The sequence below is a fragment of the Macaca thibetana genome, chromosome 19, assembly GCF_024542745.1.
Source record: "Macaca thibetana thibetana isolate TM-01 chromosome 19, ASM2454274v1, whole genome shotgun sequence".
Classification (NCBI taxonomy): Eukaryota; Metazoa; Chordata; class Mammalia; order Primates; family Cercopithecidae; genus Macaca; species Macaca thibetana.
The window spans coordinates 16609218-16635311 of record NC_065596.1 but is presented as its reverse complement, the minus strand read 5'-3'; the positions used below and the strand labels follow the sequence as shown (position 1 = coordinate 16635311).

Genomic DNA, 26094 nt, shown 5'->3' with positions numbered 1-26094 from the left:
CAGGGTGTGGGGAAAAAGCTTTCAATGGTGGGGACACTGGGTGTGGCCTGTAGAGGACATGGAGGAGTGGACACAGTTGACAGTAGCCCAGCAGTTTCTTCCATCATGGGCAGAGACTAGAGACCGAATGGGGCACTGACTGTCTGGGAAACTGGCCCCCAGGTCAGAGCAGAGTCCAGAGGCAAATTGACAAAAGCCATCAAGACATTACCAGGTCCAAGGGGTGAGTGTTCAGCCAGAGACAAAATGTAAAGGGTCAAAAGGAGGAGGATGTGATGGGGCTCTGCAACAAGTGAGTGACAGGGCTTAGTAAGGACCAGTACCTTGGACAGCGCCTGACCTTGAAGGTCCAGGGTGTGGTGAGGAGAAAGGTCTGTCTGGGGTAAGGTCTGTCTGGGGTAAGGTGCCTGCCTCTGTGGGCTGTTAAATGTCCAGTTTCAAGGAGTGAATATGGCTTTCCTGAACCGAGAATCAAACCTCCAAAGACCAAGGACCCCAATCCAATGAACCATGAGGTTGAGCCAATCTCAACCCTGCCCAGGAGCCCTTTCCTGGTTGGCATCAGTTCTTCTAGGCCAGGTTGTCATTTCTGCAAGAAAGGCAGGAGGGAATCCAGCTTTGCATCCTGTAGGGACAAGATGACCCTTTGGACCACACATGGTATCCACGTTGACCATGCAAGAATCTGCCGGCTGTAGAATATGTCCTCTAAAGATATTTGGCATCATGCTCTTCTGAGTTACTTCAGGATAAACCAGGGCTTGTCATCTATTGATGTCTTAGATCATTCTTTATTGGAGGCTCTCCTGTGCATTGTAGGATATTTAGTGCCATCCTTGTCCTCTACCCACTAAATGCCAGTAGTACCTCTCCCTCCCACTTGTAACAAAATGTCCCAAATATTGCCAAATATCTTCCGGATGGGAAAGAATTGCCCTGGTTGGAAATCACTGCAATAAGCTCATCCTCTTCTGATGAAGCTGGTCTGCCTAGTGACCAGACTACTAGAACAGAAAGGTTTTCTCTTTTTGCCTTGCCTGCTGGGAAGCTCAGAATGTTTATTTGGTCTTAAGTTCTATGTAGCTCTAGTTGTGGGATTATCTTCCTGCCTCATGCCAGGAATGGTTTATTTATTTGTTATTTATTTATTGATTTATTTTCAGACAGAGTCTTGCTCTGTCACCCAGGCTGGAGTGCAGTGTCATGATCTCAGCTCACTGCAAGCTCTACCTCCCGGGTTCATGCCATTCTCCTGCCTCAGCCTCCCCAGTAGCTGGGACTACAGGCGCCCACCACCACACCCGGCTAATTTTTGTTTTGTTTTGTTTTAAGAGATGGGGTTTCACTGTGTTAGCCAGGATGATCTTGATCTCCTGACTTAGTGATCCACCCATCTCGGCCTCCCAAAGTGTTGGGATTAAAGGCGTGAGCCACTGTGCCTGGCCTGGAATAGTTGAAAACAGCCTTAGGCATTAGAGGAAAACAGTCCATAGCTGTTAAAAAGAGCTGGATTTCAGCACAACTTGAAGCGTTTTCTAACAATGAAAATGACCAGCCCTAGGATGGCTTGCCAGGGAAGAACAGAAACTGTACTGGAAATGTTTAATCCTCGGGGAAAGACATTACATCAGGATGATTCTGGATGTATTTTATGGATTTATGACTAACCTCCTATATTCCACTCACCCCCTTCCTCCCCCAAAAAGCCTAGGGATTAAGACAAATAATATAGAATTGAATGTGAGAAACTAAGTTTTTTCTTTTTTTTTTTTTTCCCCAAAACGGAGTCTTGCTCTTGCCACCCAGCCTGGAAAGCAATGGTGCAATCTCAGTTCACTGCAAACTCCGCCTCCTGGGTTCAAGCGATTCTCCTGCCTCAGCCTCCCAAACAGCTGGAATTACAGGTGCCCGCCACCGTGCCTGGCTAATTTTTGTATTTTTAGTAGAGACGGGGCTTTACCATATTGCTCAGGCTGGTCTTGAACTCCTGACCTCGTGATCTGCCTGCCTCGGCTTCCAAAGTGCTGGGATTACAGGCATGAGCCATTGTGCCTGGTCACCAAGATTAATTTTTAAAGGAAAACAACTTTCTCAATGGAAAGCATCACCCAGCAGCAGAATTCAGACCTGCCTTTCTGTCCTTAGGCAGGAATACACCCTGACCCTCACTTTCCCTCTCTGTAAAATGGGAATGCAAATAGTTCCCGTTTCAGAGAGTATATACAGGAATTAAATAAAAGGTGCATGTACCATGCTCAGAAGAGGGCCTGGCACTTGGCTGCAGCTCAATGAATGGTGACTAAATGTGTTAATGTCTTATATCATTTTGTTGCAAGCGACAGAAACCAAGCTCTATCTGACTCAAGTGAAAAAAAGGAATTTCATTGATTTAGAAAAAAGCCAGACATGGTGGCTCGTGCCTGCAATCCCAACACTTTGGGAGGCTGGGACGGGAAGATCACTTGAAGTCAGAAGTTCAAGACCAGCCTGGGCAACATAGTGAGATCTCATCTCTACTAAAAATAATTTAGAAAATTAGCTGGGCATGGTGGCATGCACCTGTAGTCTCAGCTACTTGGGAGGCTGAGGTGGGAGGATTGTTTGAGCCCAGAAGATTGAGGCTGCAGTGAGCTATTATCACTGCACTCCAGCCTGGGCAACTGAGCAAGATCCTGTCTCAAAAATAATACACACACACACACACACACACACACACAGAAACAAGAAAGTCTGAGTCTGGAATTGGGTCTAATATCAGGCATTTTGCATCAGGACTGTGTCTCCCTGGCCATCTCTCAGTCCTGTGTCCCTCCAAACAACAGCAAAGGAAGATGTTGGTAGTATTTACCAATGCTAATGATTAAAGCCCCTAGAGAAGGGCAGGGTCTTTCCAACATGCTCCCTCTATTGAGTTTTTTGCTTTTGTTTTTTTTTTGTTTTTTTTTTGTTTGTTTGTTTGTTTGTTTGTTTTTTTTTTTGAGACAGAGTCTCACTCTGTCACCCAGGCTGGAGTGCAGTGCTGCAATCATGGCTCACTTCAACCTCCACCTCCTGGGTTCAAGTGATTCTCCTGCATCAGCCTCCCAAGTAGCTGGGATTACAGGCATGCACCATCATGCCCGGCTAATTTTTGTATTTGTATTAAAGACGGGATTTCACCATGTTGGCCAGGCTGGTCTTGAACTCCTGACCTCAAGTGATCCACCTGCCTCAGTCTCCCAAAGTGCTGGGATTACAAGCATGAGCCACCACGCCGGGACCCACATTGGAATTTAAGGAACAGGCTGATTAGCCCATTTGAATCACACACCCAGTTGTGGACCAATCACTGTGCCTAGAGGAAAACAATATTGTAATTGGCTTGGCCAGCTCAGGAGCCCACCCCTAGGTTATTTAGTTCCCCAAACCCAGTCAGGATCACGGCGCTGGAGCCCAAACTTGACTGTGTCTCCTAAGGACAGATCTGTGTCCTGCCCCAGGTTGCAATCTGGAGGGTGGATTAGCTCAGCTAATAGGCTCTTCCCAGTGAGAGTGATCGTCAGCTTTGTAGACAAGGAATATTCAGTGTTTGGGAGTAGCTTAGGGTGTCAGATGTTCTCCCATAATCCCAGTCTTATCTTCCACCTCATCGTCTGCCTCATCTTTTAGCCTGGGACAGAAAATTCAGCTCTGACAATCTCACAAGATGAAGCAAATGAGTCTCTGTTTTGAGAAGGAACACATTCCAGAAACTTGTGTCTTTCTTGCAAGACTTTGCTGAAGATTGCATGAAAGCTGCTCCAGGCCCCAGGCCAGGCATGGTAGCTCACACCTGCAGTCCCAGCAAGTTGGAAGGATTGCTGAAGCCAGGAGTTCGAGACCAGCCAGGGCAACATAGTGAGACCCTATCTCTACAAATAAAATAATAATAATAGGCAGGCATGGTGGCTGTAGTCCCAGTTACTCAGGAGGCTGAGTCCCCAGCTACTCGTCTGTAGTCCCAGCTACTCAGGATGCTGAGGTGGGAGGATGGCTTGAACCCAGGAGTTCAAGGCTGCAGTGAGCTACGATTGTGTCATTGCACTCCAGCCTGGGTGACACAATGAGACCCTGTCTCTAAAAAAGAAAGAAAGCTTCCCTATATTCCAATATTCTGGTCCTTAGGAGACACATGGTTAGAGTTCCATGATAAAATAGGTTACTATTTATTTATTTATTTATTTTTTATTTTATTTTTGAGATGGAGTCTTGCTCTGTCGCCCAGGCTGGAGTACAGTGGCGCGATCTCGGCTCACTGAAATCTCCACCTCCCAGGTTCAAGTGATTCCCCTGCCTCGGCCTCCTGAGTAGCTGGGATTACAGGCACCTGCCACCATGCCCGGCTAATTTTGTATTTTTAGTAGAGATGGAGTTTCACCATGTTGGCCAGGGTGGTCTCAAACTCCTGACCTCAGCGATCCGCCCATCTCAGCCTCCCAAAGTGCTGGGATTACAGGTGTCAGCCACCGCGCCTGGCCAGGCAACAATTTAATCAGCTGGTTTTCTTCCACATAACTCTAGTTTTCTGGGGGAAAAGCTCTTTTACATAGCCCCTGTGTACATCTAGACAGGTTGTGCATTACATAATCTAAGGTGCCCTGTTCACTTTATAGTCCATGTGTGTGGCAATCCTGGCTCTCTACCCCATCTTCCTTTAGTTGGTTCCACATTTTTAGGTTTTATTTTTAAGATTTTTTTTTATTACTCTTTCCTTTCCAGGTAATAATTCCTAAATTAGTCAAGACTGTCACGGATGCAAGAAACAGACATCCACTAAAACTAGCTCAAACACCCAGAATATTTGTGGGTTTTGTGGTACAGGAAAGAATGAGTTCTCTGGCTTCAGGTACAGCTATATCCAGGAGCTCAACAAATATAGCCAGAGCTATCTCTCTGACTCTTACTTGTACATCTTGGTGCATATTGGCCTCAGTCTGCAGACTGTTCTTTTGAACAACTGGGGAAGGTGACTGCAGACAGAATGAGCTCCTTGTGGCTCATAATCCCAGAGGTAGAATGAGAACCTCCAATGTCACCTTTTCATCCCATACCTAATTATTGTGGCCAGGGGATGGGGCCCTTTGATTAGAGTCCAGATCACATGGGACTGGGAAGGGGTGTTAGACATATGTCCGTTTGGAGTAGTGGAGGGGACTCCACAAAGGAAAAGAAAGTACTGTTAGATTCTAAGCCAAAGAAACAACAGATGTCATCACAAGTATTTGTAATGGGATCATCCAGGAAGTGGCAGGATAAGGAACTAGGGGCATAATCCAATTGAAGTTATCTCCAATCTCTCAGATCTGCTATGGGCTCTGCGGAAAGATGGAAAGCAGGTCTCAGGCTATGAGTCCAACACACATCTAGAAGGTTCAGGAAGGAAGAAGGAACCATAGGGTGTCTCTATAAGGAGGACATGGGGGCAGAGGAGCATCTTATAGAATTTGGGCTTGTACTTGTTAGTTTGGGTTTTTGTTTTGTTTTTGAGATGCAGTCTTGCTCTGTTGCCCAAGCTGGAGTGCAGTGGTACAATCTTGGCTCACTGCAACCTCCACCTCCTGGGTTCAAGCAATTCTCCTCCCTCAGCCTCCTGTGTAGCTGGGATTACGGGTGTGCACCACCACGCCCGGCTAATCTTCGTATTATTAGTAGAGACAGGATTTCACCATGCTGGCCAGGCTGGTTTCAAACTCCTGACCTCGTGATCTGCCCCCCTTGGCCTCCGAAAGCGTTGGGATTACAGGTGTGAGCTACCACACCCAGCCTATATTGGGTGGTTTTAAAGAGAATTACTAGGGTGGTATTGTTGGGAAGCTGGAAGCACTTTGCTGACTAGGTATTTCGGTGATTTTTATCTCAGAGGTGGGAGGATGGAAGTTGGGTTGGATTTGTGGTCGGTAAGAAGTGGCAGTCATTTGTGTTCACTGGGAGAGGGGGATGAGAACTCATTTTTGTGGTTGCAGAGGGCCCATGTCTCTATCTTGCTTCAGACATGGTCACAGAGTGGCCTTGTCTCATCATTGTTTATATTCTGTGGCCACTGTTTATATTTAGTGGAGAACATCGCGGCCCAGCCGCCAGGAGCTGATTTCCACTCTCTCTCCTGGCTGGCAGTGGGGATCTGTGTCTCCAAGGCAAGTTTGCCCCCAGCCCTTCCCAGCCCTGCCTAAGGTTCTCCGGAAACCATCACTCACATCTAGCACTCGGAGGCCTCCAGGGACAGCGGTGACCCGCCATCTGGGTAGGAGGCTGAAAACACTAGGGGACGAATATCCCAAATCTGTGCCTTGGCGGGTGTTACCCAGAAAGGGTGACGGGTTTCACCATGCATAAAGGAAACATTGGAGGAAGGCCAGGTTAAGCAAAACTAGACTTATTTTTAGATTGCAGAGCTGAGAAGCTTGGCTGTGCCTATGTGCATTGCAAGTCTACAAGAACAACATGTGTAGAGTTTTATGAACGAAGATAGAGTCAGAGACATGGGCAGCAGGCAGAGACAGACAGAGAGACAGACAGACAGAGAGAGCCAGAGGCAGAGAAAGCAACAGAGGCAAAGAGATTGGAACACAGAGAGAAAGAGATGGAGACAGAGACACAGAGAAAGGAACAGAGATGGGAAGACAGGGACAGAGCAGACAGAGAATGAACAGAGACAGAGAGATAGGGACGGAGAGGGACAGAGAGAGGGATAGAGACGGAGAGAAAGAGACAGGGCCAGGGCCACAGAGGGGCTGAGACAGGCCCAGGAGGAGACTAGGGATGGGGCCAGGGCTGCGTGCGGGCGGGGCATGGTGCAGACAAAGGCGCGGCCGCGCGGCCGGGGTGGCCCGGCCGGGGACAAAGGCCTGCCCGGGGGGCGGGGGCAGCGATGGCGACGGCCGCGGCGGGCGCGGGCGAACTACAAGTCCCAGCAGCTCCCGCTGCGGCCCTCGGCCGGCCCCTCTCGCTCCCCGGGAGCGCCTGGCGGGGCCGCTGGGCCGAGGGGGCCGCCGGCGGGGCTGGCGGGCGGGGGGCTTCCTGCGGGCCCGGGGGGCGCCGGCGGCCGGCGCGGGCGCGGCGGGCCGGGCAGGGGCGAGGGGCGCCGGGTGAGTGTCCCCGCGAACGGGCTGGGGCCGGGGCGGGGGACCGGGCGGGGGGCGGACGGGCAGGGGGGGCTCCAGGCGCGGGGCGCAGCCCGGGGCGACCTCTATTCGTCCCCCGCCCTGCGCGCCGCCAGCCCTGGCCCGGGCGAGTGGGGGTCGCGGGCGCGATGGGGAGGGGACCCCGCGGCCCACCCCGGCCTAGCGAGCCCATCCCGCCGCTGAGGCCGGGGAAAAGGGCCCCGGAGATTGGAAACCTTCAATCGGGCGTGGTGGGGGGCGCCCGCCAGCTCTGGGGTCTGGAGCGCAGGACGTCCCCTCCCAAGAGGCTATCCAGGACCCCCTCCCCTCCTGATTCGAGGAGGGGCTCCGGTATTGTTCCCACCTCCCGCCTGGGGTCGGGAGTTCAGGAGGCCCTGTCCTCAAGAGGGGGATCTAGGGGGTCCCTCTTCCCCCAGGACCCTAGGAAGGGTACCAGCGATTGTCCCCCTCCCCCTCCAGTCTTGGAGTCTGGAGGTCTGGAAGCTCCTTCCCCTGGAGGTGATCCAGGGGGTCCACCTGCCCTCACCCCTGGGAACTCAGGAAAGACTTAAGTGATTTCTCCTCCCACCTTCCAGCTAAGAGATGTGAATTGAGGGGACCCCTTCCCCTGGAGGTAATCTAAGAGTTCCTCTGTCCCCGCAGGAATGCAGGAGGGGTCCCAGGTATTGTTTCCCCCGCTCTCCAACTAGGGGTCTGGGTTGAGGACCCCCTGTCCAGGAACTCGGCTCTGTTTGCCTGCACACTCCCAGCTATGGGGTTGTGGTTCAGTGTATTCCCCTCCCCAGAAGGGGAGCCACAGGTCCCCCCACACCTTCTCCTAGGAGCAGATCATTCATTGTTGGCACCTCAACACCCAGCCATGGGTGGGGAGCTCAAGGCCTCCCCACCCCAGGCAGGTCATCCTGGGCTCCCCTTGCTCCCCAGAAGTGGTTCCAGCTTTTGTTCCTCTACCTCCCAGCCTGCCCCCAGTCACAAACTGGGAGTTCAGTTCAGGATCCTTCCTGCAGGAAGGGCCACAAGTGTGCTGACACTACCCGCCACGTCCCAGCCATGGGAGGAGATGGCTCAGGCGTTTCCCCAGTAACTTCAGAGGGTCCCCAGGTATTATTCGTGCCCATCCTCCAGCTAGAAGTTAAAATTCAGGACCTTCCAGCCAATAGTGCAAACAGGTATACTGGCCAGGCATGGTGGCTCATGCCTGTAATCACCATATTTTGGGAGGCTGAGGCGGGAGGATCACTTGAACCTAGGAGTTTGAGTCCAGCCTGGGTACCATACCAGGACCCCATCTCAAACATAAATAAATAAATAAAACAGGTATACTAACAACTGTCCCCACCCTCCTGCCTATGGGGTTCATGAGTCTCCGTGCCCACCCGTCCTCACCAGGAGGGGTCCCAAATATCACTCTACCGTGCTCACCATCTGGCTGTAGGAAAGGGCATTCCCGATCTAAGAGAGAGGATTTGACACTGACTCCCATCTGGCGCTGTGAGTTCTGGAATGCAGGTTTTCTTCTCCCCAGAAGGCAAGCTAGGGTCTTCTTGTCTTTCCCCAGTGACTTGGGAGGGATGCCAGACGTTATTTGTTGCATATTCTTATCCCCCAGACATGGGTTCTAGAGCTCAGAATGCTGCTGCTGGAGGGGGGCCTCCCCTACCAGAACTCCCCCCGATAAATTAAGCTGCCACCCCCAAGTATAGGACAAGAATTCAGGCCATGTGCTCAGGAGCACAAGAACGCTGACACCCACACTGTTCCCCATGTGGTGACCTCCAGCAAGGTGGTAGGAACCCAGGACTGTCTCCTCCACAGGACCCCAGCTTCCCATAAGAGGAGCCCAGGATGGAGAGAGGGGCAGAGCCATGGAGTTGAGGACTAGAAACCTCTAGTGCTGGGTCTCATGACCTCTGTCCAGGTTCGGGGCTGAAAGGGGAGGGTCCTACCATGTCCCACCTGGGTCCCTCAACTCCCTGCCCTGGCTGGGGTAAGTCAGAAATCTCCCTGCAGTCAGAGACAAGGGAAACATCCACGTGTATGCTCAGAAGTGAGTGGGAGTTGGCTAGGCACAGTGGCTCATGCCTGTAATCCCAGCATTTTCTGAGGCCGAGGTCAGAGGTTTGCTTGAGTCCAGGAGTTTGAGACCAGCCTGGGCAACGTAACGACACCCCATCTCAAAAAAGAGAGAGTGAGAAAGGAAGGAATGAAGGAAGGAAGGAGAGAGGGAAAGAAGGAAGGAGAGAGGGAAGGAAGGAAGGAGAGAGGGAAGGAAGAAAGGAGAGAAAGAGTAAGAAAGAAAAGAAAGAAAGAAAGAAAAAGAAAGAAAGAAAGAAAAAAAGAAAAAAGAAAGAGAAAGAGAGAAAGAAAGAATTGAGGTTAGTTGAGTGTGGTGTATCTGTAATTCCAGCTACTTGGGAGGCCCAGGTGGGAGGATCGCTTGAGCCCGGGATTTCCAGTCTGCAGTGAGCTATGATCACATCACTGCACTCTAGCCTGGGTGACAGAGTGAGACCCCATCTCAAAAAAATAAAAATAAAGAAGTGGGGCTGGGCGCGGTGGCTCACACCTGTAATCCCAGCACTTTGGGAGGCTGAAGGGGTGGATCACCTGAGGTTAGGAGTTTGAGACCAGCCTGGCCAACATGGTGAAATCCTGTCTCTACTAAAAATGCAAAAATTAGCCAGGTGTGGTGGCGAACGCCTGTAATCCCAGCTACTCCCGAGGCTAAGACAGGAGAGTTGTTTGAAACTGGGAGGCAGAGGTTGCAGTGAGCCGAGATCCTGCCATTGCACTCCAGCCCTAGGGACACAAAAAGACCCCATCTCAAAAAAAAAAAAAAAAAAAAAAAGTGGGTTCTGAGGGCACAACCAGGTCCCCTTTCTCATCCCTAACCAGACTCCAAAAGACACCCCCGCTCCCCTAGAACCCACCTACCCTCTACCCTCTATTCTTGCCCTTGCAGGTCCTGCCCCAGAAGCTGCCGGCACATCCACGCCTGAAATGCGGCGCTCAGTCCTGGTCAGGAACCCAGGCCACAAAGGCCTGAGACCCGTTTATGAAGAGCTTGACTCTGATTCCGAGGACCTAGACCCCAATCCTGAAGATCTGGACCCGGTTTCTGAAGACCCAGAGCCTGATCCTGAAGACCTCAACACTGTCCCGGAAGACGTGGACCCCAGCTATGAAGATCTGGAGCCCGTCTCGGAGGATCTGGACCCCGACGCCGAAGCTCCGGGCTCGGAACCCCAAGATCCCGACCCCATGTCTTCGAGTTTTGACCTCGATCCAGATGTGATTGGCCCCGTACCCCTGATTCTCGATCCTAACAGCGACACCCTCAGCCCCGGCGATCCAAACGTGGACCCCATCTCCCCTGGCCTCACTGCCACCCCCCAGGTCTTGGCCACCAGCCCCGCGGTGCTCCCCGCCCCCGCCAGCCCGCCCCGGCCCTTCTCCTGCCCGGATTGCGGGCGAGCCTTCCGCCGCAGCTCCGGGCTGAGCCAGCATCGCCGCACTCACAGCGGTGAGAAGCCGTACCGCTGCCCCGACTGCGGGAAGTCCTTCAGCCACGGTGCCACCCTGGCGCAGCACCGTGGCATCCACACCGGGGCGCGGCCGTACCAGTGCGCGGCGTGCGGCAAGGCCTTCGGCTGGCGCTCCACGCTGCTGAAACATCGCAGCAGCCACAGCGGGGAGAAGCCGCACCACTGCCCGGTGTGTGGCAAGGCCTTCGGGCACGGCTCGCTCCTGGCGCAGCACCTGCGCACGCACGGCGGCCCGAGGCCCCACAAGTGCCCGGTGTGCGCCAAGGGCTTCGGCCAGGGCTCTGCGCTCCTCAAACACCTGCGCACGCACACGGGCGAGCGGCCCTACCCGTGTCCGCAGTGCGGCAAGGCCTTCGGGCAGAGCTCGGCGCTGCTGCAGCACCAGCGCACACACACGGCCGAACGCCCCTACCGCTGCCCCCACTGCGGCAAAGCCTTCGGGCAGAGCTCCAACTTGCAACACCACCTGCGCATCCACACGGGCGAGCGGCCCTACGCCTGCCCGCACTGCTCCAAGGCCTTCGGGCAGAGCTCAGCGCTGCTCCAGCACCTGCACGTGCATTCGGGCGAGCGTCCCTATCGCTGTCAGCTCTGCGGGAAGGCCTTTGGCCAGGCCTCCAGCCTCACCAAGCACAAACGGGTGCATGAGGGTGCAGCCGCTGCTGCAGCTGCCGCGGCTGCCGCAGCCGCAGCAGCGGCGGCCGGCCTGGGCCTAGGGCCTGGCCTAAGCCCTGCATCCATGATGAGGCCGGGGCAGGTCTCCCTCCTGGGTTCTGATGCTGTTTCTGTGCTCGGCTCTGGCTTGGGCCTCAGCTCTGGCACCAGCTCTGGCCGTAGCTCTGACCCTGGCTCCGGGCCGGGCACTCTGCCGGATCCCAGCTCCAAACCCCTCCCCCGCTCCAGATCCACCCCCAGCCCTACTCCTGTGGAATCTTCTGACCCGAAGGCTGGGCACGACGCTGGTCCTGACCTTGTGCCCAGCCCAGACCCTGATCCTGCGCCCAGCCCAGACCCTGATCCTGTGCCCAGCCCTGATCCCAACCCTGTGTCCCACCCTGACCCCTGCTCTCCCACTGGTGACACTGTCAGCCCAGCCCTCCCTACCGGCGAGAGTCCAGAGTGGGTACAGGAGCAAGGGGCACTGCTGGGGCCTGATGGCTGAAGGGGACTCGGGCATCCTCCGGGGCCTGGGGAAGTTGTGTGTTGTGCAGTTAGTAAAATCCTCCCACTGCCTCCGGCTTCTGTGTCGTGGCTTGCCTTTTGTGCTTTCTTTCTGAGCACAGCCCCTTGCTCCAGAGATGGGACAGTGTGGCCAGGGCCAGCCACGATCTGGAGCTCCAGTGTCCTGGCTTCCTTCTTAGGCCCTGGAGTCCCACCAGCTAGACTTTCCAGTTTAACCCACAATGCCTCACCCTGGTCCATCCCACTAGTCACCACTCTTTGTTCCCCTCACTTACCCCTTGCTCTTCAAAGCCCACACAGTAGGCACACAAGTGGACAAAAAGAGGCTGCTCATGTATGCAATCAACAAACATCTCTGGATTGCTGGGGTCTCTGCAGGAAGCAGAAAAACAGGTTGCTCATTTATGCAATCAACAAACATCTCTGGATTGCTGGGGTCTCAGCAGGGAACAAGATAAGTATGGCCTCGACCTGCACGGAGCTCGCAGATATTAAATCCAGAATACTTAAAAAATAATTACAGGGTATGGTATATTCTAGGAGAAGCATAACAAGACTTCTGATATAAATGGTAGGCAGTTTTCTCAATGAAGGATTTTATAATCCCAATAATCACTAACTTAATAATCAGTACTGTTTGCCCAGCCTTATGCAATAGCTTTTGCATTCTCTCATTTAATCTTCTCAACAGTCCCAGGAGGTAGACGACTTTGATTGAATCTCCGCATTTTGCAAATGAGAAAATTGCGGCACATATGTATATGTTTTTTGTTTGTTTTGTTTTGTTTTAGACAGTCTTGCTCTGTTGCCCAGGCTGGAGTGCAGTGGTGTGGTCATAGTCACTGCAACCTCGACCTCCTGGGCTCAAGCGATCCTCCCACCTTAGCCTCCTGAGTAGCTGGGATTGCAGGTGCATGCCACCACCCACTGCGCTCAGCTTGGAGTTGAAGGGACTTTGGAAGATGTAGAAGTGGCATTTGTCAGTGCCTAGATTTAAATCCCAATTGCCCTCCAGAGTCCAAATTCTTAACCATTACGCTCCAGGGTAAAAGTTTGCAAAGGCTCTGGCACTATAGAAAGATGAGCTTTGGGTGGAGGTAGGGGCCAAATCAGAGGGCCCTGATAGACGAGAGTGGGGACTCTGCCTGTCAGTCCAGAGCAATGGGAAGCCGAGGGCAGGTTCTCGCAGGACGGATAGGCAGTATTCTTTGAAGATGCTTGTGGCTGCTGGGCCGAGAGTGGAGTGGAGGGAGGCTGAGATCGGGCAGGAGGTTGCTGCAAAGATCCAGGCCAGGAATGTTGGAAGACTCTGGGCTGGGGGCCATAGGGGTGGGGATGAGTGGTTCTATTTGATACATAATTAGGAAATCGTGTTTGCTGAAGATCCGCAGGAGAAGGGTAAAAGGAGTTTCTGGGAGAAAGAAAGACAGCGTTGAGATAGTACGCAGGGTCATCACCAGGCACCAACGAGGATAAGGGGTCAAGCTCTGGACATGGAAGTCACGAGCCTGGCACCGGATTCGGGGGACGGCCGGGAGCCAGGGCGGAGCTCGTCGCTGCCAAGCTCAGAGTCAGCCCATCCCCCGCCACCCAGAGCACGTCGGCGCTAGGACCTGGCGACTGCCTTCGACCCAGAGGGCGCCCGTCGAGGCACGCATGCGCGCTGTTCCGGCAGGCGTTGTCGTGGCGCAGGGGGCGGGGCCAGAGGCGGTCACGTGAGGGGCTCTGGGCTACCGGGTCACGTGACCGAGGCACCGATCAGCTGATGCCGGAGGGTTTGAAGCCGCGCCGCGAGGGAGCGAGGTCGCAGTGACAGCGGCGGGCGATCGGACCCAGGCTGCCCCGCGGTACCCGCCTGCGTCGTGCGCACCCGCCCCAGCATGACAGACCCGGCGGGTCCGCGCGGCTCAGGTGAGGGCGCGGGCGGCACCGTGGGGCCCGGAACTCAGGCGGGCGGGCTGCTTCTCCGACCTGGGGCGGCGGAGCTCCCAGTCTCTTTTTTTCTAAGCTCCAGCGCTGACTTTTCAGCCTCCCCACGGTGGAGAAATGGGCAGACGGCTCCTAGAACTTGGGCGGCGGGTGGGCACCAGCCTCTCCGATTCTCCCTCCTGAAGCCAGGCTCTGCTGGGTTCCCAAACTCAAGCAGCGATCGCGCCGGGCCGCCAGCTTCTCCCTTTGGGGCGGCGAGGTTCCTGGGATTTCCACTGGGAGCCTAGGTTCCGATTGCTCAACTTCGGCTGGAACTCAGACAGCGGGCACCAGCTTCTCCAACCCGCGCGTGAGACTCCCAGCCTTCCCCTCCCGATTCCAGGAGACAAATGCTCAGCTACCCTAAACTCAAGCGGGGAGAGCTGGAGGGATTGCTCCCAGGAGATTAACTCAGTTTTACCTTTGCAAACCTGGGGAAGCGCAGCCTTCTTAAATTCGGGCTTCCAGCCAATTCTGATGCCACCCCTTCTCGGGGAGGCTAGAGGAAGACCCCTTGTGTTAGCTTCCCCTTCTGGAGCTAGCTGGGGACCCCTACCTGATAGGTGTCCCGGGGTCCCAGCTAGTAGGGTCTGGGGTGGGTTAGCTGTAATCTCAGCTCTGTAGGCGGGCCCTGCTCTCTGACTTTGTGGTAAACAGCCACAGCAGCATCCCATTACAAAGGGAGGGGCCGGGAACTTGTCCCTCTCTGCATGGGAGGTTCTGACAGTGCACACATTTATCCTGACAGCTTTGCTAGGCAGGGGGCCAGGCCCTAGAAAGCACATCCCCATGGGGGTGTGACAGGGACAGTTCTGGGCTACTGTGACTGGTTTGGACTCCAGCAGTTGCTGAAACCTTAGATCTCACAGTTAGGCTGGAAAAAAAATAAAATAGTGATTAGAACAGCTTGTGTTTGCGGAAGAGGTCTTTATCTACTGTGTCTCACTGAATTCTCAGAGCAGCTTCAGGATCTCAACCTCAGGGCTCAGGGGGAGGGTGGACGTTTTTTTTGAGACTTTTTTGTTGTTGTTACCCGGGCTGTAGTGCAGTGGCATAATCCTAGCTCATTGTAACATTGAACTCCTGGGTTCAAGTGACCTCCCAACTCAGCCTCCCAGGTAGAAGGAGTCCCAGCTACTAACTACGGGCATGAGCCGTTACCACACCTGACTATTTAAATTTTTTTTTTTTTTTTTTTTTTTTTTTGCAGAGAGGGAGGTCTCGCTGTATAACCTAGGCTGGTCTCAAACTCTGGGCTCAAGCAATCATCCCACCTTGACCTCCCAAAGCCGTTGGGATAACAGGATGAGCCACTGAGCCCAGCCAAGGGGTAGCCTTTATAAAATTTCCACTCTTCAAATGAGGAGATGGAGGCTCAGGGTGGTACCTGGAGTCACCCTACTGGAAAGTGGCAGGTCTAGGATTTGATGCTAGGGCTGCATGATTTCCAGGAGCTAGTGCTTTTCAGGGAGATAAAATGAGTCTTTAGCAAATGTGTTCCATTATTATTACTTACATTGTCAATTACCCCTTCTCCAGGTCTTTGGCTTCTGAGAGTGTCAGCTGATGGGCCAGGTTATAATGAACCCAGAGGTCATCTTTTGGGTATCTGTCCAGACAAACCTAGAATACAGGCTGAGTTCTATGCTCATGTCCGGAACCTGGAGCTGGGATGAGCCCAGGAGCCTTGGATGCCCAGTGAAAAGCCGGTGGGAGCAGTTCATTCTCTCCCCACAGATCAGTAACGAGAACATTGATGAAACGTTCTGACGTTCACCATGGACCGGCCCCTGTGATCAATGCTTCATAAGCATCCAGTCCTTAGCGTTCCCATGAGACATGATTACTACCCCATTTTGCAGATGAGGAAACTGAGACTCAGAGAGCTGGTGAGCAGGAGGGGCAGGAATCAGCCCAGGCCCTGTACCTCCTGAACCCCAGCTCATAATCTCTGAGCAGGACTGGTGCATAGATACAGACAACGTTGCAGGTTTTCTGGTTTTCTTTAGACCTCTCAGAACTCTTCCTTGGCAGGAGCATGGGGACATGAAGATAGGGTGTGTGCTGCCTTCCTGGTTGGATAAAGGGGAAAAGGGGAGTTGCCCAGCCCTCACCCCAGCACCCTCTCCTATTCCCACAGAGACCGAGCGGCTTCTGACTCCCAACCCCGGGTATGGGACCCAGGTGGGGCCTTCGCCGGCCCCTCCGACACCCCCAGAAGAGGAAGACCTTCGCCGTCGTCTCAAATACTTTTTCATGAGTCCCTGCGACAAGTTTCGAGCCAAGGGCCGCAAGCCCTGCAAGCTGATGCTGCAGGTGGTCAAGATCCTGGTGGTCACGGTGCAGGTGAGGACAGCCAAGCAGGGGCCCCAGCCGAAGGCCACCTGTGGCTGCTGTGCTTCTTGAAGAAGCGTCTTAAAGCAGCACTTTGGGAGGCTGAGGCCGGTAATCACTTGAGGCTGGGAGTTCAAGACCAGTCTGGCCAGCATGATGAAACCCCATCTCTACTAAAAATACAAAAAAAATTAGCCATGCATGGTGGCAGGTGCCTGTAATCCCAGCTACTTGGGAGGCCGAGGCAGGAGAATCGCTTGAACTGGGAGGTGGAGGTTGCCGTGAGCTGAAATCCTGCCACTGCACTCCAGCCTGGGCAACAGAGCAAGACTCTGTCTCAAAAAAAAAAAAAAAAAAAAAAAAAAGCTACCTCTGAGGCTCAGAGAGGTTAAGAGACTTGTCCAAAGTCACACAGCAACAGAACATTGGCAGCTGGGATTTGAACCCAGGCAGTCTGACACCATGTTGACCCACTGGCTGCACAGACAGTTGGCTCTCCCTTCCCCATGCCAGACCCTGTGCTGGGCTCTGGGAGCCCCAAGATGAATCAGACCCAGCCACTGCTCTAAGTGCTTGCTTCATGTCTTGGGCTGACTTTAGCGTGTCACCATGCCTCTAATTTTCCCTCGGAAAAGGGACCCAATTGGCCAGGCATGGTGGCTCATGCCTATAATCCCAGCACTTTGGGAGGCTGAGGTGGACGGATCATTTGAGGCCAGGAGTTTCAGACAGCCTGGCCAACATTGCAAAGCCCCGTCTCTACTGCAAATACAAAAATTAGCTGGGTGTGATGGCAGGTGCCTGTAACTCAGCTACTCAGGAGGCCGAGACAGGAGAATTTCTTGAACCTGGGAGGTGAAGGTTGTAGTGAGCTGAGATCATACCACAGCACTCCAGCTTGGGCAACAGAGTGAGACTCTGTCTCAAAAAAAAAAAAAAAAAAGAAAAAAAGAAAAGGCTGGGTACAGTGGCTTACACCTGTAATCCTAGCACTTTGGGAGGCTGAGGCGGGCGGATCATGAGGTCAGGAGATCGAGACCATCCTGGCTAACACGGTGAAACCCCGCCTCTACTGAAAATACAGAAGATAAGCTGGGTGTGGTGGCAGGTGCCTGCAGTCCCAGCTACTCGGGAGGCTGAGGCAGGAGAATGGTGAGAACCCGGGAGGCGGAGCTTGCAGTAAGCCGAAATCGTGCCACTGCACTCCAGCCTGGGCGAGAGAGCGAGACTCCATCTCAAAAAAAAAAAAAAAAAAAAGAAAGAAAAGAAAAGGAATCCAGTCATGGTACTTACCCTGAAAGTTTGGGTTTAACACAGAATCTGACATCCAGTAAACATTTAATGGACATTAGTCCCTGCAGTGATATATATGAGTGCCCATCCTGTGATGTATGGGGGAGGACACAGTGGTCGGCGTGACATGGAGCTTCTGCCAGGAGTTGGGGTGAAATTAAAGCAAAGAAATGCACAAGTGAAATCCGTGTCTGTGGCCCAAGTTAGCAGGGCCCTGCCCCCACCAGTGGACATCTCTAGGGCCCTCCCTGTCCTCTTCCTCTGCCTATGCCCCAAGGGAGATATCCCCCAATCCCCATCCTAGCCATGCCAACCTCCGCTACCCTCTCCCCAGCTCATCCTGTTTGGGCTCAGTAATCAGCTGGCTGTGACATTCCGGGAAGAGAACACCATTGCCTTCCGACACCTCTTCCTGCTGGGCTACTCGGACGGGGCGGATGACACCTTCGCAGCCTACACGCAGGAGCAGCTGTACCAGGCCATCTTCCATGCTGTGGACCAGGTGCTGGTGGGCGGGCAGGTGCTGGTGGGCGGGCAGGTGCAGGTGGGCGGGCAGGTGCAGGTGGGTGGGCAGGTGCAGGTGGGCGGGCAGGTGCAGGTGGGCGGGCAGGTGCAGGTGGGTGGGCAGGTGCAGGTGGGTGGGCAGGTGCAGGTGGGTGGGCAGGTGCAGGTGGGCGGGCAGGTGCAGGTGGGCGGGCAGGTGCAGGTGGGTGGGCAGGTGCAGGTGGGTGGGCAGGTGCAGGTGCGCAGGCTGCAGAGAGTGGGCCGGACTCACAGGCCCTCCCCTTCTCTGCCCACAGTACCTGGCGTTGCCTGACGTGTCACTGGGCCGGTATGCGTATGTCCATGGCGGGGGTGACCCTTGGACCAATGGCTCAGGGCTTGCTCTCTGCCAGCGGTACTACCACCGAGGCCATGTGGACCCGGCCAACGACACATTTGACATTGATCCAATGGTGGTTACTGGTGAGTGGGCAGGGTGGGGCTTCACTGTTTGGGGCCTGAGCTGCTGGGATTAAAATCAACAGCCGTGGCTGGGCACGGTGGCTCATGCCTATACCAGCACTTTGGGAGGCTGAGGAGGGAGGACTGCTTGAGGCCCGGAGTTTGAGACCAGCCTGGGCAACGTAGGAAAGCCTTGTCTCTACGTACAAAAAAATTAGCCGGGCGTGGTGGCGTGCCCCTGTGGTCCCAGCTACTCAGGAGGCTGAGGCAGGAGGATCACGAGTCCGGGAGATTGAGGCTGCAGTAAGCTATGATCATGCCACTGCACTCCACACTGGGTGACAGAGTGAGACCCTGTCTCAAAAAAAAAAAAAAAAAAAAAAAGAGAAAAAAAAAGTATGCTTAGTGTGAATGTGACTCTTGCCACGTAGAAAGCACCAGGTGTTATTTCTTAATATGGTCCATTCAGTAAATAGCCGCGGTCCCAGAGAGTGTCAGGCCTGTAGGAATGACCCAGCCCTGGGGAAGCACAGGAAAGCAGGCCACTGGGGACTCCGGGGAGACCAGCCTGGCCTCCCCTGCCCCCTGAGGCCCTTCCCTGACTCCCTGTCCTCAGACTGCATCCAGGTGGATCCCCCCGAGCGGCCCCCTCCGTCCCCCAGTGACGATCTCGCCCTCTTGGAAGGCAGCTCCAGTTACAAGAACCTCACGCTCAAATTCCACAAGTACTGCCTGCTCGCTCGAGGGGGGCCCAGGGTGGGGGAGGCAGCACACTAGGCACTCTCACCCCAGTAGCTACTTCCCTAAGGTGGGACAGGGCCCCCCGCCTGCGCTGGCACCTGCTGGGTGAGCACTTCCCCTACCAGCTGCAGAGTCAGCACGTGGCAGGGGCGCTGGCACTTGGGGCCGGAAAGGACCCGAAGACGCCCTTGCCCCTCACCCGAGCCTCCTGCCTAGGCTGGTCAATGTCACCATCCACTTCCGACTGAAGACCATTAACCTCCAGAGCCTCATCAATAACGAGATCCCGGACTGCTATACCTTCAGCGTCCTGGTGAGGCCCCCCAGGGACCCACAGGGCTCCTGAGTTCCAGGGCAGGGACCTGGTCAGGGAGTGTCTTGGAAGCATTGGCCAAGGGCAAGCGTGTGGGTGATGAGGGAGGGAGCCCGGGGTCTGTCAGGCCACCTGTCATGTGGACCTTGGGGCTTGGGGCTGCCAAGGTTTACTCTGCCCCCAACTGGCCCCCACAGATCACGTTTGACAACAAAGCACACAGTGGGCGGATCCCCATCAGCCTGGAGACCCAGGCCCACATCCAGGAGTGTAAGCACCCCAGTGTCTTCCGGCACGGTGAGCCCCTGAGCCCCAGACCAGCGCTGACCAGGGGCCCTGGCCTGTCCTGGGATTCCCCAAGCCCCAGAGCAGCGCTGCCTGGGGCCCTGACCTCCCTAGGAATCCTCTGAGCCTCAGATCAGCACAGATCAGGGACCCTGTCCTGTCCTGGGATCCTCCAAGCCCCAGACCAGCGCTGACCGGGGTTCTTGACTCACCCCAAGCAAGCCCTGAGCCCCACTGACCAACCAAAACCAGCCGTGCAGCCCCCTAGGTCTCCAGCCTGGCCTGGCACCAGCGCTGGCCTCCCAAGGCTCCATGCTACCCTTGGCCCTACCCACTGTGCCCTCCCCACAGGAGACAACAGCTTCCGGCTCCTGTTTGACGTGGTGGTCATCCTCACTTGCTCCCTGTCCTTCCTCCTCTGCGCCCGCTCGCTCCTTCGAGGCTTCCTGCTGCAGAACGTGAGGCTCCTGCGTCACGTGTGCCGGTGTCCTCCCCGCCTTGCCCTGGGGCGATAAAAGCCAGGGCTTCGAGGGTCCTGTGCCTGGTCAGGCGCTCACCCCACCTGCCTTCTGCAGGAGTTTGTGGGGTTCATGTGGCGGCAGCGGAGACGGGTCATCAGCCTGTGGGAGCGGCTGGAATTTGTCAATGGCTGGTACATCCTGCTGGTCACCAGCGATGTGCTCACCATCTCGGGCACCATCATGAAGATTGGCATCGAGGCCAAGGTACGTCCTGCCCACACCCTGGGCCCCAGGTCCCATCCCTGCTGTCAGTGCCTATCCAGGGCTATATCCTCCCCCAGGCCCTCCAAAGGAAGGGCTGGGCCAGGTAGGTTGATGCAGCTCCCACCCGCAGAACTTGGCGAGCTACGACGTCTGCAGCATCCTCCTGGGCACCTCGACGCTGCTGGTGTGGGTGGGCGTGATCCGCTACCTGACCTTCTTCCACAACTACAACGTGAGCTTTTCGCACGCAGCTGGGCCTTCCGCTTGGTTACCCCACACCCTCCAAATAAATCCCTACGCAGCCAGCACTCACCAGCCCCGACCAATGACCGCTTGCAAGCCGCCGCCTCATACCTGCCCACACCAGATATATCTGTCGCTGTACCTGGGCGGGGCCCCAGGAGCCTGCTCCTGTGTGCCCACCCTGCTGAGTCCAGCCATGCGGTGCCCTCAGACCCCCTCAGACACGGCCACAACCCCTCTAGGCACCCACTGGCTCCCATGGCCACACCTGCTGTGCCCTCGGCAAGGCCCTGCCCCTCTCACCCCCATCTGGGTGCCCACAGCTGACCTGAGTTGTGACCACACCCTCAACAAGGCTCCCTCTGCCCCAACCCAGATCCTCATCGCCACACTGCGGGTGGCCCTGCCCAGCGTCATGCGCTTCTGCTGCTGCGTCGCCGTCATCTACCTGGGCTACTGCTTCTGTGGCTGGATCGTGCTGGGACCCTATCATGTGAAGGTACGTCTAACCCCTGATGTCCCTGACATCGACCCCGTGACCTTGTCATTGCCACTGTGACCCCCAGATGACCCCTCGGTAACTGCTGGGAGTCTGTCCACTGTCCCCTGTGGTCCTTGGTGACCCTGACACTGACCCTGTGTCACAGTTGCTGATGACCCTAGTTCGACCTGGATTACTCCCCTTCTGCTCTATCTACCCAGACCCTAGGACGGCCCTGTGTCCCTGTCATTGACCTTGGGACCTGGCCATTCACATGGTGACCCCAGCCTGGGACCTGGCTATTCGCATGGGACCCTGGCCTGGGACGTGGCCATTCACATAGTGACCCCAGCCTGGGACGTGGCCATTCACATGGTGACCCCAGCCTGGGACCCAGCCACTCACAAGGTGACCCCAGCCTAGGACTCAGCCATTCACGTGGGACCCCAGCCTGACCCCAGCCCCCGGCTCCTGGCCATGCCTTGGCTCCCTCTGACCCCGCCGCCCTTCTGACAGTTCCGCTCGCTCTCCATGGTGTCCGAGTGCCTGTTCTCACTCATCAACGGGGATGACATGTTCGTGACGTTCGCCGCCATGCAGGCTCAGCAGGGCCGCAGCAGCCTGGTGTGGCTCTTCTCCCAGCTCTACCTGTACTCCTTCATCAGCCTCTTCATCTACATGGTGCTCAGCCTCTTCATTGCGCTCATCACTGGTGCCTACGACACCATCAAGGTTAGCCGCACGCGCCCAGCCCCCAGCTCAGGCTCTGGGTCCCCTGGAGTTTGCCATGAGGGCGTCTTGGGGACACCGCGGGGTGAGCAGAGAAGACCCCAGGAGAGAATATGGGAGACTCTATGAAACCAAAAAGAGGGTGGTTCGGAATTTGGGAGCGCAGGGGGAGCTGATGGCATCTCAGCATTGTCAAGGCAGGCTTGGGCCAGGAGGGGGCCTGAGTCTGCCTTTACCAACAGGGCAACCGACTCATAGAGTTTATTTGTTTATTTGAGACAGAGTCTCGCTCTGTCACCCAGGGTAGAGTGCAGTGGTGCGATCTTGACTCACTGTAACTTCCACCTCCCGGGTTCAAGCAATTCTGTCGCAGCCTCCTGAGTAGCTGGGATTACAGGCACATGCCACCATGTCCAGCTAATTTATATATATATATATATATATATATATATTTTTTTTTTTTTTTTTTTTTTTTTTTTTTTTTTGAGACGGAGTCTCACTGTGTCGCCCAGGTTGGAGTGCAGTGGCATGATCTCGGCTCACTGCAAGCTCCGCCTCCCGGGTTCACGCCATTCTCCTGCCTCAGCCTCCCGAGTAGCTGGGACTACAGGCGCCCGCCACCACGCCCGGCTAGTTTTTTGTATTTTTAGTAGAGACGAGGTTTCACCATGTTAGCCAGGATGGTCTCGATCTCCTGACCTCGTGATCCACCCGCCTCGGCCTCCCAAAGTGCTGGGATTACAGGCTTGAGCCACTGCGCCCCGCCAATTTTTATATTTTTAGTAGAGATGGGATTTCACCGTATTGGTCAGGCTGGTCTCAAACTCCTGACCTCAGGTGATCTACTGCCTCCAAAGTGCTGGGATTACAGGCATAAGCCACCATGCCCGGCCTATTTTATTTTATTATTATTGTATTATTCTTTATTTTATTAGAGGTAAGGGTCTCACTATGTTACTCAGGCTGGTTTTAAACTCCTGAGGTCAAGCGATCCTCCCACTTCAGCCCCCAAAACACTGGGATTACCGGCATAAGCCACCACACCCAGCCAAGTTTTTTTTTTTTTTTTTTTTTTTTTTTTAATGGAATCTTACTCTGTGGCCCAGGCTGGAGTGCAATGGCATGAACTCGGCTCCCTGCAACCCCGCCTCCTGAGTTCAAGCGATTCTCGTGCCTTAGCCTCCTGAGTAGCTGGGATTACTTGCACATGCCACCACACCTGGCTAATTTTTGTATCTTTACTAGAGATGGGGTTTCACCACGTTGGCCAGGCTGGTCTCGAGCTCCTGACCTCAGGTGATCCACCTGCCTTGGCCTCCCAAGGTGCTGGGATTACAGGCATGAGCCACTGCACCCGGCTAAGTCATAAGAGTTTCAATGACCTTGTCATTGACCCTGGGACCTTGCTATTAACATGGTGACCCTCAGTTGGCCCCATTCCTACAGCTGACCTCTAAAACCCCCACCCTGACCCCAGCCCCCAGCCATGCCCCTGACTCCCTCTGACCCCGCCCAAGGTTAGCTTCTTTATGTATTTATTTATTTTGAGATGGAGTCTCACTCTGTTGCCCAGGCTGGAATGCAATGATGCAGTCTCAGCTCACTGCAACCTCTGCCTCCCCGGTTCAAGCGATTCTCCTGCCTCAGCCTCCTGAGTAGCTGGGATCACAGGCGCCCGCCACCATGCCTGGCTAATTTTTGTATTTTTAGTAGAGATGGGGTTTTGCCATATTGGCCAGGCTGGTCTCAAACTCCTGACCTCAGGTGATCCACCCCCCTCAGCCTCCCAAAGTGCTGGGATTACAGGCGTGAGCCACCGTGCCTGGCCCAGGTTAGCTTCTAAGCAGTAAAAATGGGCTCAACCCAGGACTGTCTGATTCCAGAAGCCATGCTCCTAAGCCCTCTGCCCTCTGTTTAGTAGGGTGGCTGGGAACAGTGGTTTCCTTGCAAGCTGCAAGGGTCAGGGGACACAGCAGGATGCGGAAGTGGCAGGTAGACAGGATTCTTTCAGCAAATATATCCAAGGGCCAAGATCTGTGCTGGGTTCTGGGCATCGAGGAAAATCAGGTGTGCATGATCTGTCCAAGGCCTGTGGGCAAGGATGGCACAGGAACAGACATCCCATGACCAATGACCTACTTGTAACAGGTATGATGGAAGAGTGGAAGGTTACAGAGGGACTCCTGCTTTAGATTGGTATGAGAGTGGGTCCAGGAGAGCTTCTCGAATGTTCTATCCATCACTAGTCTCTAGCCCCATGCAGCTATTTAAATTTTGATTTTAATTCCGGCTGGGCACGGTGACTCACGCCTGTAATCCCAGCCCTTTGGGAGGCCAAGAGGGGGGGTGAATCACCTGAGGTCAGGAGTTCAAGACCAGCCTGGCCAACATGGCAAAACCCCATCTCTACTAAAAATAACAAAAAATTAGCCGGACGTGGTGGCACGCACCTGTAATCCCAGTTACTCCCGAAGTTGAGGCAGTAGAATTGCCTGAACCGGGGACGTAGAGGTTGCAGTGAGCCGAGATCAAGTCACTGCACTCCAACCTGGGTGACAGAGCAAGACTCTGCTTCGAAAACAAAACAAAACAATTTTTTTTTTTTTTTTTTTTTTTTTTTTTTGAGACGGAGTCTTGCTCTGTAGCCCGGGCTGGAGTGCAGTGGCTGGATCTCAGCTCACTACAAGCTCCGCCTCCCAGGTTTGCGCCATTCTCCTGCCTCAGCCTCCTGAGTAGCTGGGACTACAGGCGCCCGCCACCTCGCCCGGCTAGTTTTTTGTATTTTTAGTAGAGACGGGGTTTCACCGTGTTAGCCAGGATGGTCTCGATCTCCTGACCTCGTGATCCGCCCGTCTCGGCCTCCCAAAGTGCTGGGATTACAGGCTTGAGCCACCGCGCCCGGCAAAACAAAACAATTTTTTAAAAATTTTAATTCAAATGAAGCACAATTGCAAATTCAGCCCCTGACTCGCACCATCGTGTATCCAGTCCTCAAAAGCCAGTGTGGCTGGTGGCTGCCATGTTGGACAGCATAGATATTGAACACTTCCATCGTCTCTAGACCAAAGAGTTGGGAGCCCAGGGGCAGTGCACCCAGGGGGAAGGAATAGCTAAAGCAAAGGTCTAGTAGCCTGAAAAAACTTGGAGAAAAGATGGTCCCTGCATGAGGCTGAGTGAGAGGAAGGAAACCTTGGCTGGTCCCCTGCCACATCCAATGTCACCAGCAGATGGGTACACCCCCTTTTCCCAGGCATGGATTCAGCTGTCCCACAGACATTCACTCAGGCCCTTGGAGCTACTTCCTGTCTTGCCTTAGCGCATAGTCATCACACACAGGCATCCACTCTGGTGGGCAGATTCAGGTCCTGCTCCCACGGCTGTGCTTAGTGTGCCTCCAGCTCTCTCAATAGATGGTTTCTGACCACCGAGGTCGTGTCAGCCCTGGCTCTAGGTCTCCAGCTGCTGGGCCCATAGCAGAGGGCACCAGACTGGCAAAGACACAGCTTGCATCCACGTTCAGGGGTCAGGGAAGGTCTCTCTCTGCAAGCAAACTATGGAACAACGGGTGGAGCAGGCACAGCAAGTGCAAAGGCCTGGAGGTGGGAAGCGATGCAGCTATGGCTGGAGGGGAGGGCGGACTTCAAGGGCCTTGGAGGTTGGGAGCCACTTTCAGGCTGAGCCTCCCAGCTTCTCTCCCCAGCATCCTGGCGGCGCAGGCGCAGAGGAGAGCGAGCTGCAGGCCTACATCGCACAGTGCCAGGACAGTCCCACCTCTGGCAAGTTCCGCCGCGGGAGCGGCTCAGCCTGCAGCCTTCTCTGCTGCTGCGGAAGGTTCGAGTCCCGAGTCTGGCCCATTCAGATTGGGGGTTAGGGACTGGGGAAAGGGGAGCAAGCCAGAGAAAACTGACGCCCCTCATCCCTGCTCCCCTCCTCCAGGGACCCCTCGGAGGAGCATTCGCTGCTGGTGAATTGATTCGACCTGACTGCCATTGGACCATAGGCCTTGGACTGCGGAGACCCCCGCCCCCCACCCCGCTTATTTATTTTTAGGGTTTGCTTTTAAGGATCGGCTCCCTGTCGCGCCCGAGGAGGGCCTGGACCTTTCGTGTCGGACCTTTGGGGGCGGGGAGACAGGGTGGGGAGGGTGTTGAATAAAAGGGAAAATAAATGT

At 54.8% G+C, this 26094-nt stretch overlaps 2 protein-coding genes across 2 annotated transcripts; both read left to right on the top strand.

Moving 5' to 3' along the window:
- The first annotated feature begins 29 nt into the window (after nucleotides 1-29).
- MCOLN1 (mucolipin TRP cation channel 1) lies at nucleotides 30-26091 on the top strand. The gene is made up of 15 exons (XM_050770356.1): nucleotides 30-33; nucleotides 13652-13777; nucleotides 15975-16180; nucleotides 17796-17963; nucleotides 18262-18427; nucleotides 19023-19131; nucleotides 19364-19460; nucleotides 19658-19757; nucleotides 20097-20203; nucleotides 20321-20470; nucleotides 20601-20702; nucleotides 21090-21212; nucleotides 21711-21926; nucleotides 25624-25754; nucleotides 25860-26091. The coding sequence occupies exons 2-15, from the start codon at nucleotides 13747-13749 to the stop codon at nucleotides 25894-25896; spliced, it is 1743 nt and encodes a 580-aa protein (XP_050626313.1). The 5' UTR covers nucleotides 30-33; nucleotides 13652-13746; the 3' UTR covers nucleotides 25897-26091.
- On the top strand, nucleotides 6953-11922 carry ZNF358 (zinc finger protein 358). The gene is made up of 2 exons (XM_050770299.1): nucleotides 6953-7103; nucleotides 10102-11922. The coding sequence occupies exon 2, from the start codon at nucleotides 10140-10142 to the stop codon at nucleotides 11844-11846; it is 1707 nt and encodes a 568-aa protein (XP_050626256.1). The 5' UTR covers nucleotides 6953-7103; nucleotides 10102-10139; the 3' UTR covers nucleotides 11847-11922.
- Nucleotides 26092-26094: the final 3 nt, after the last annotated feature.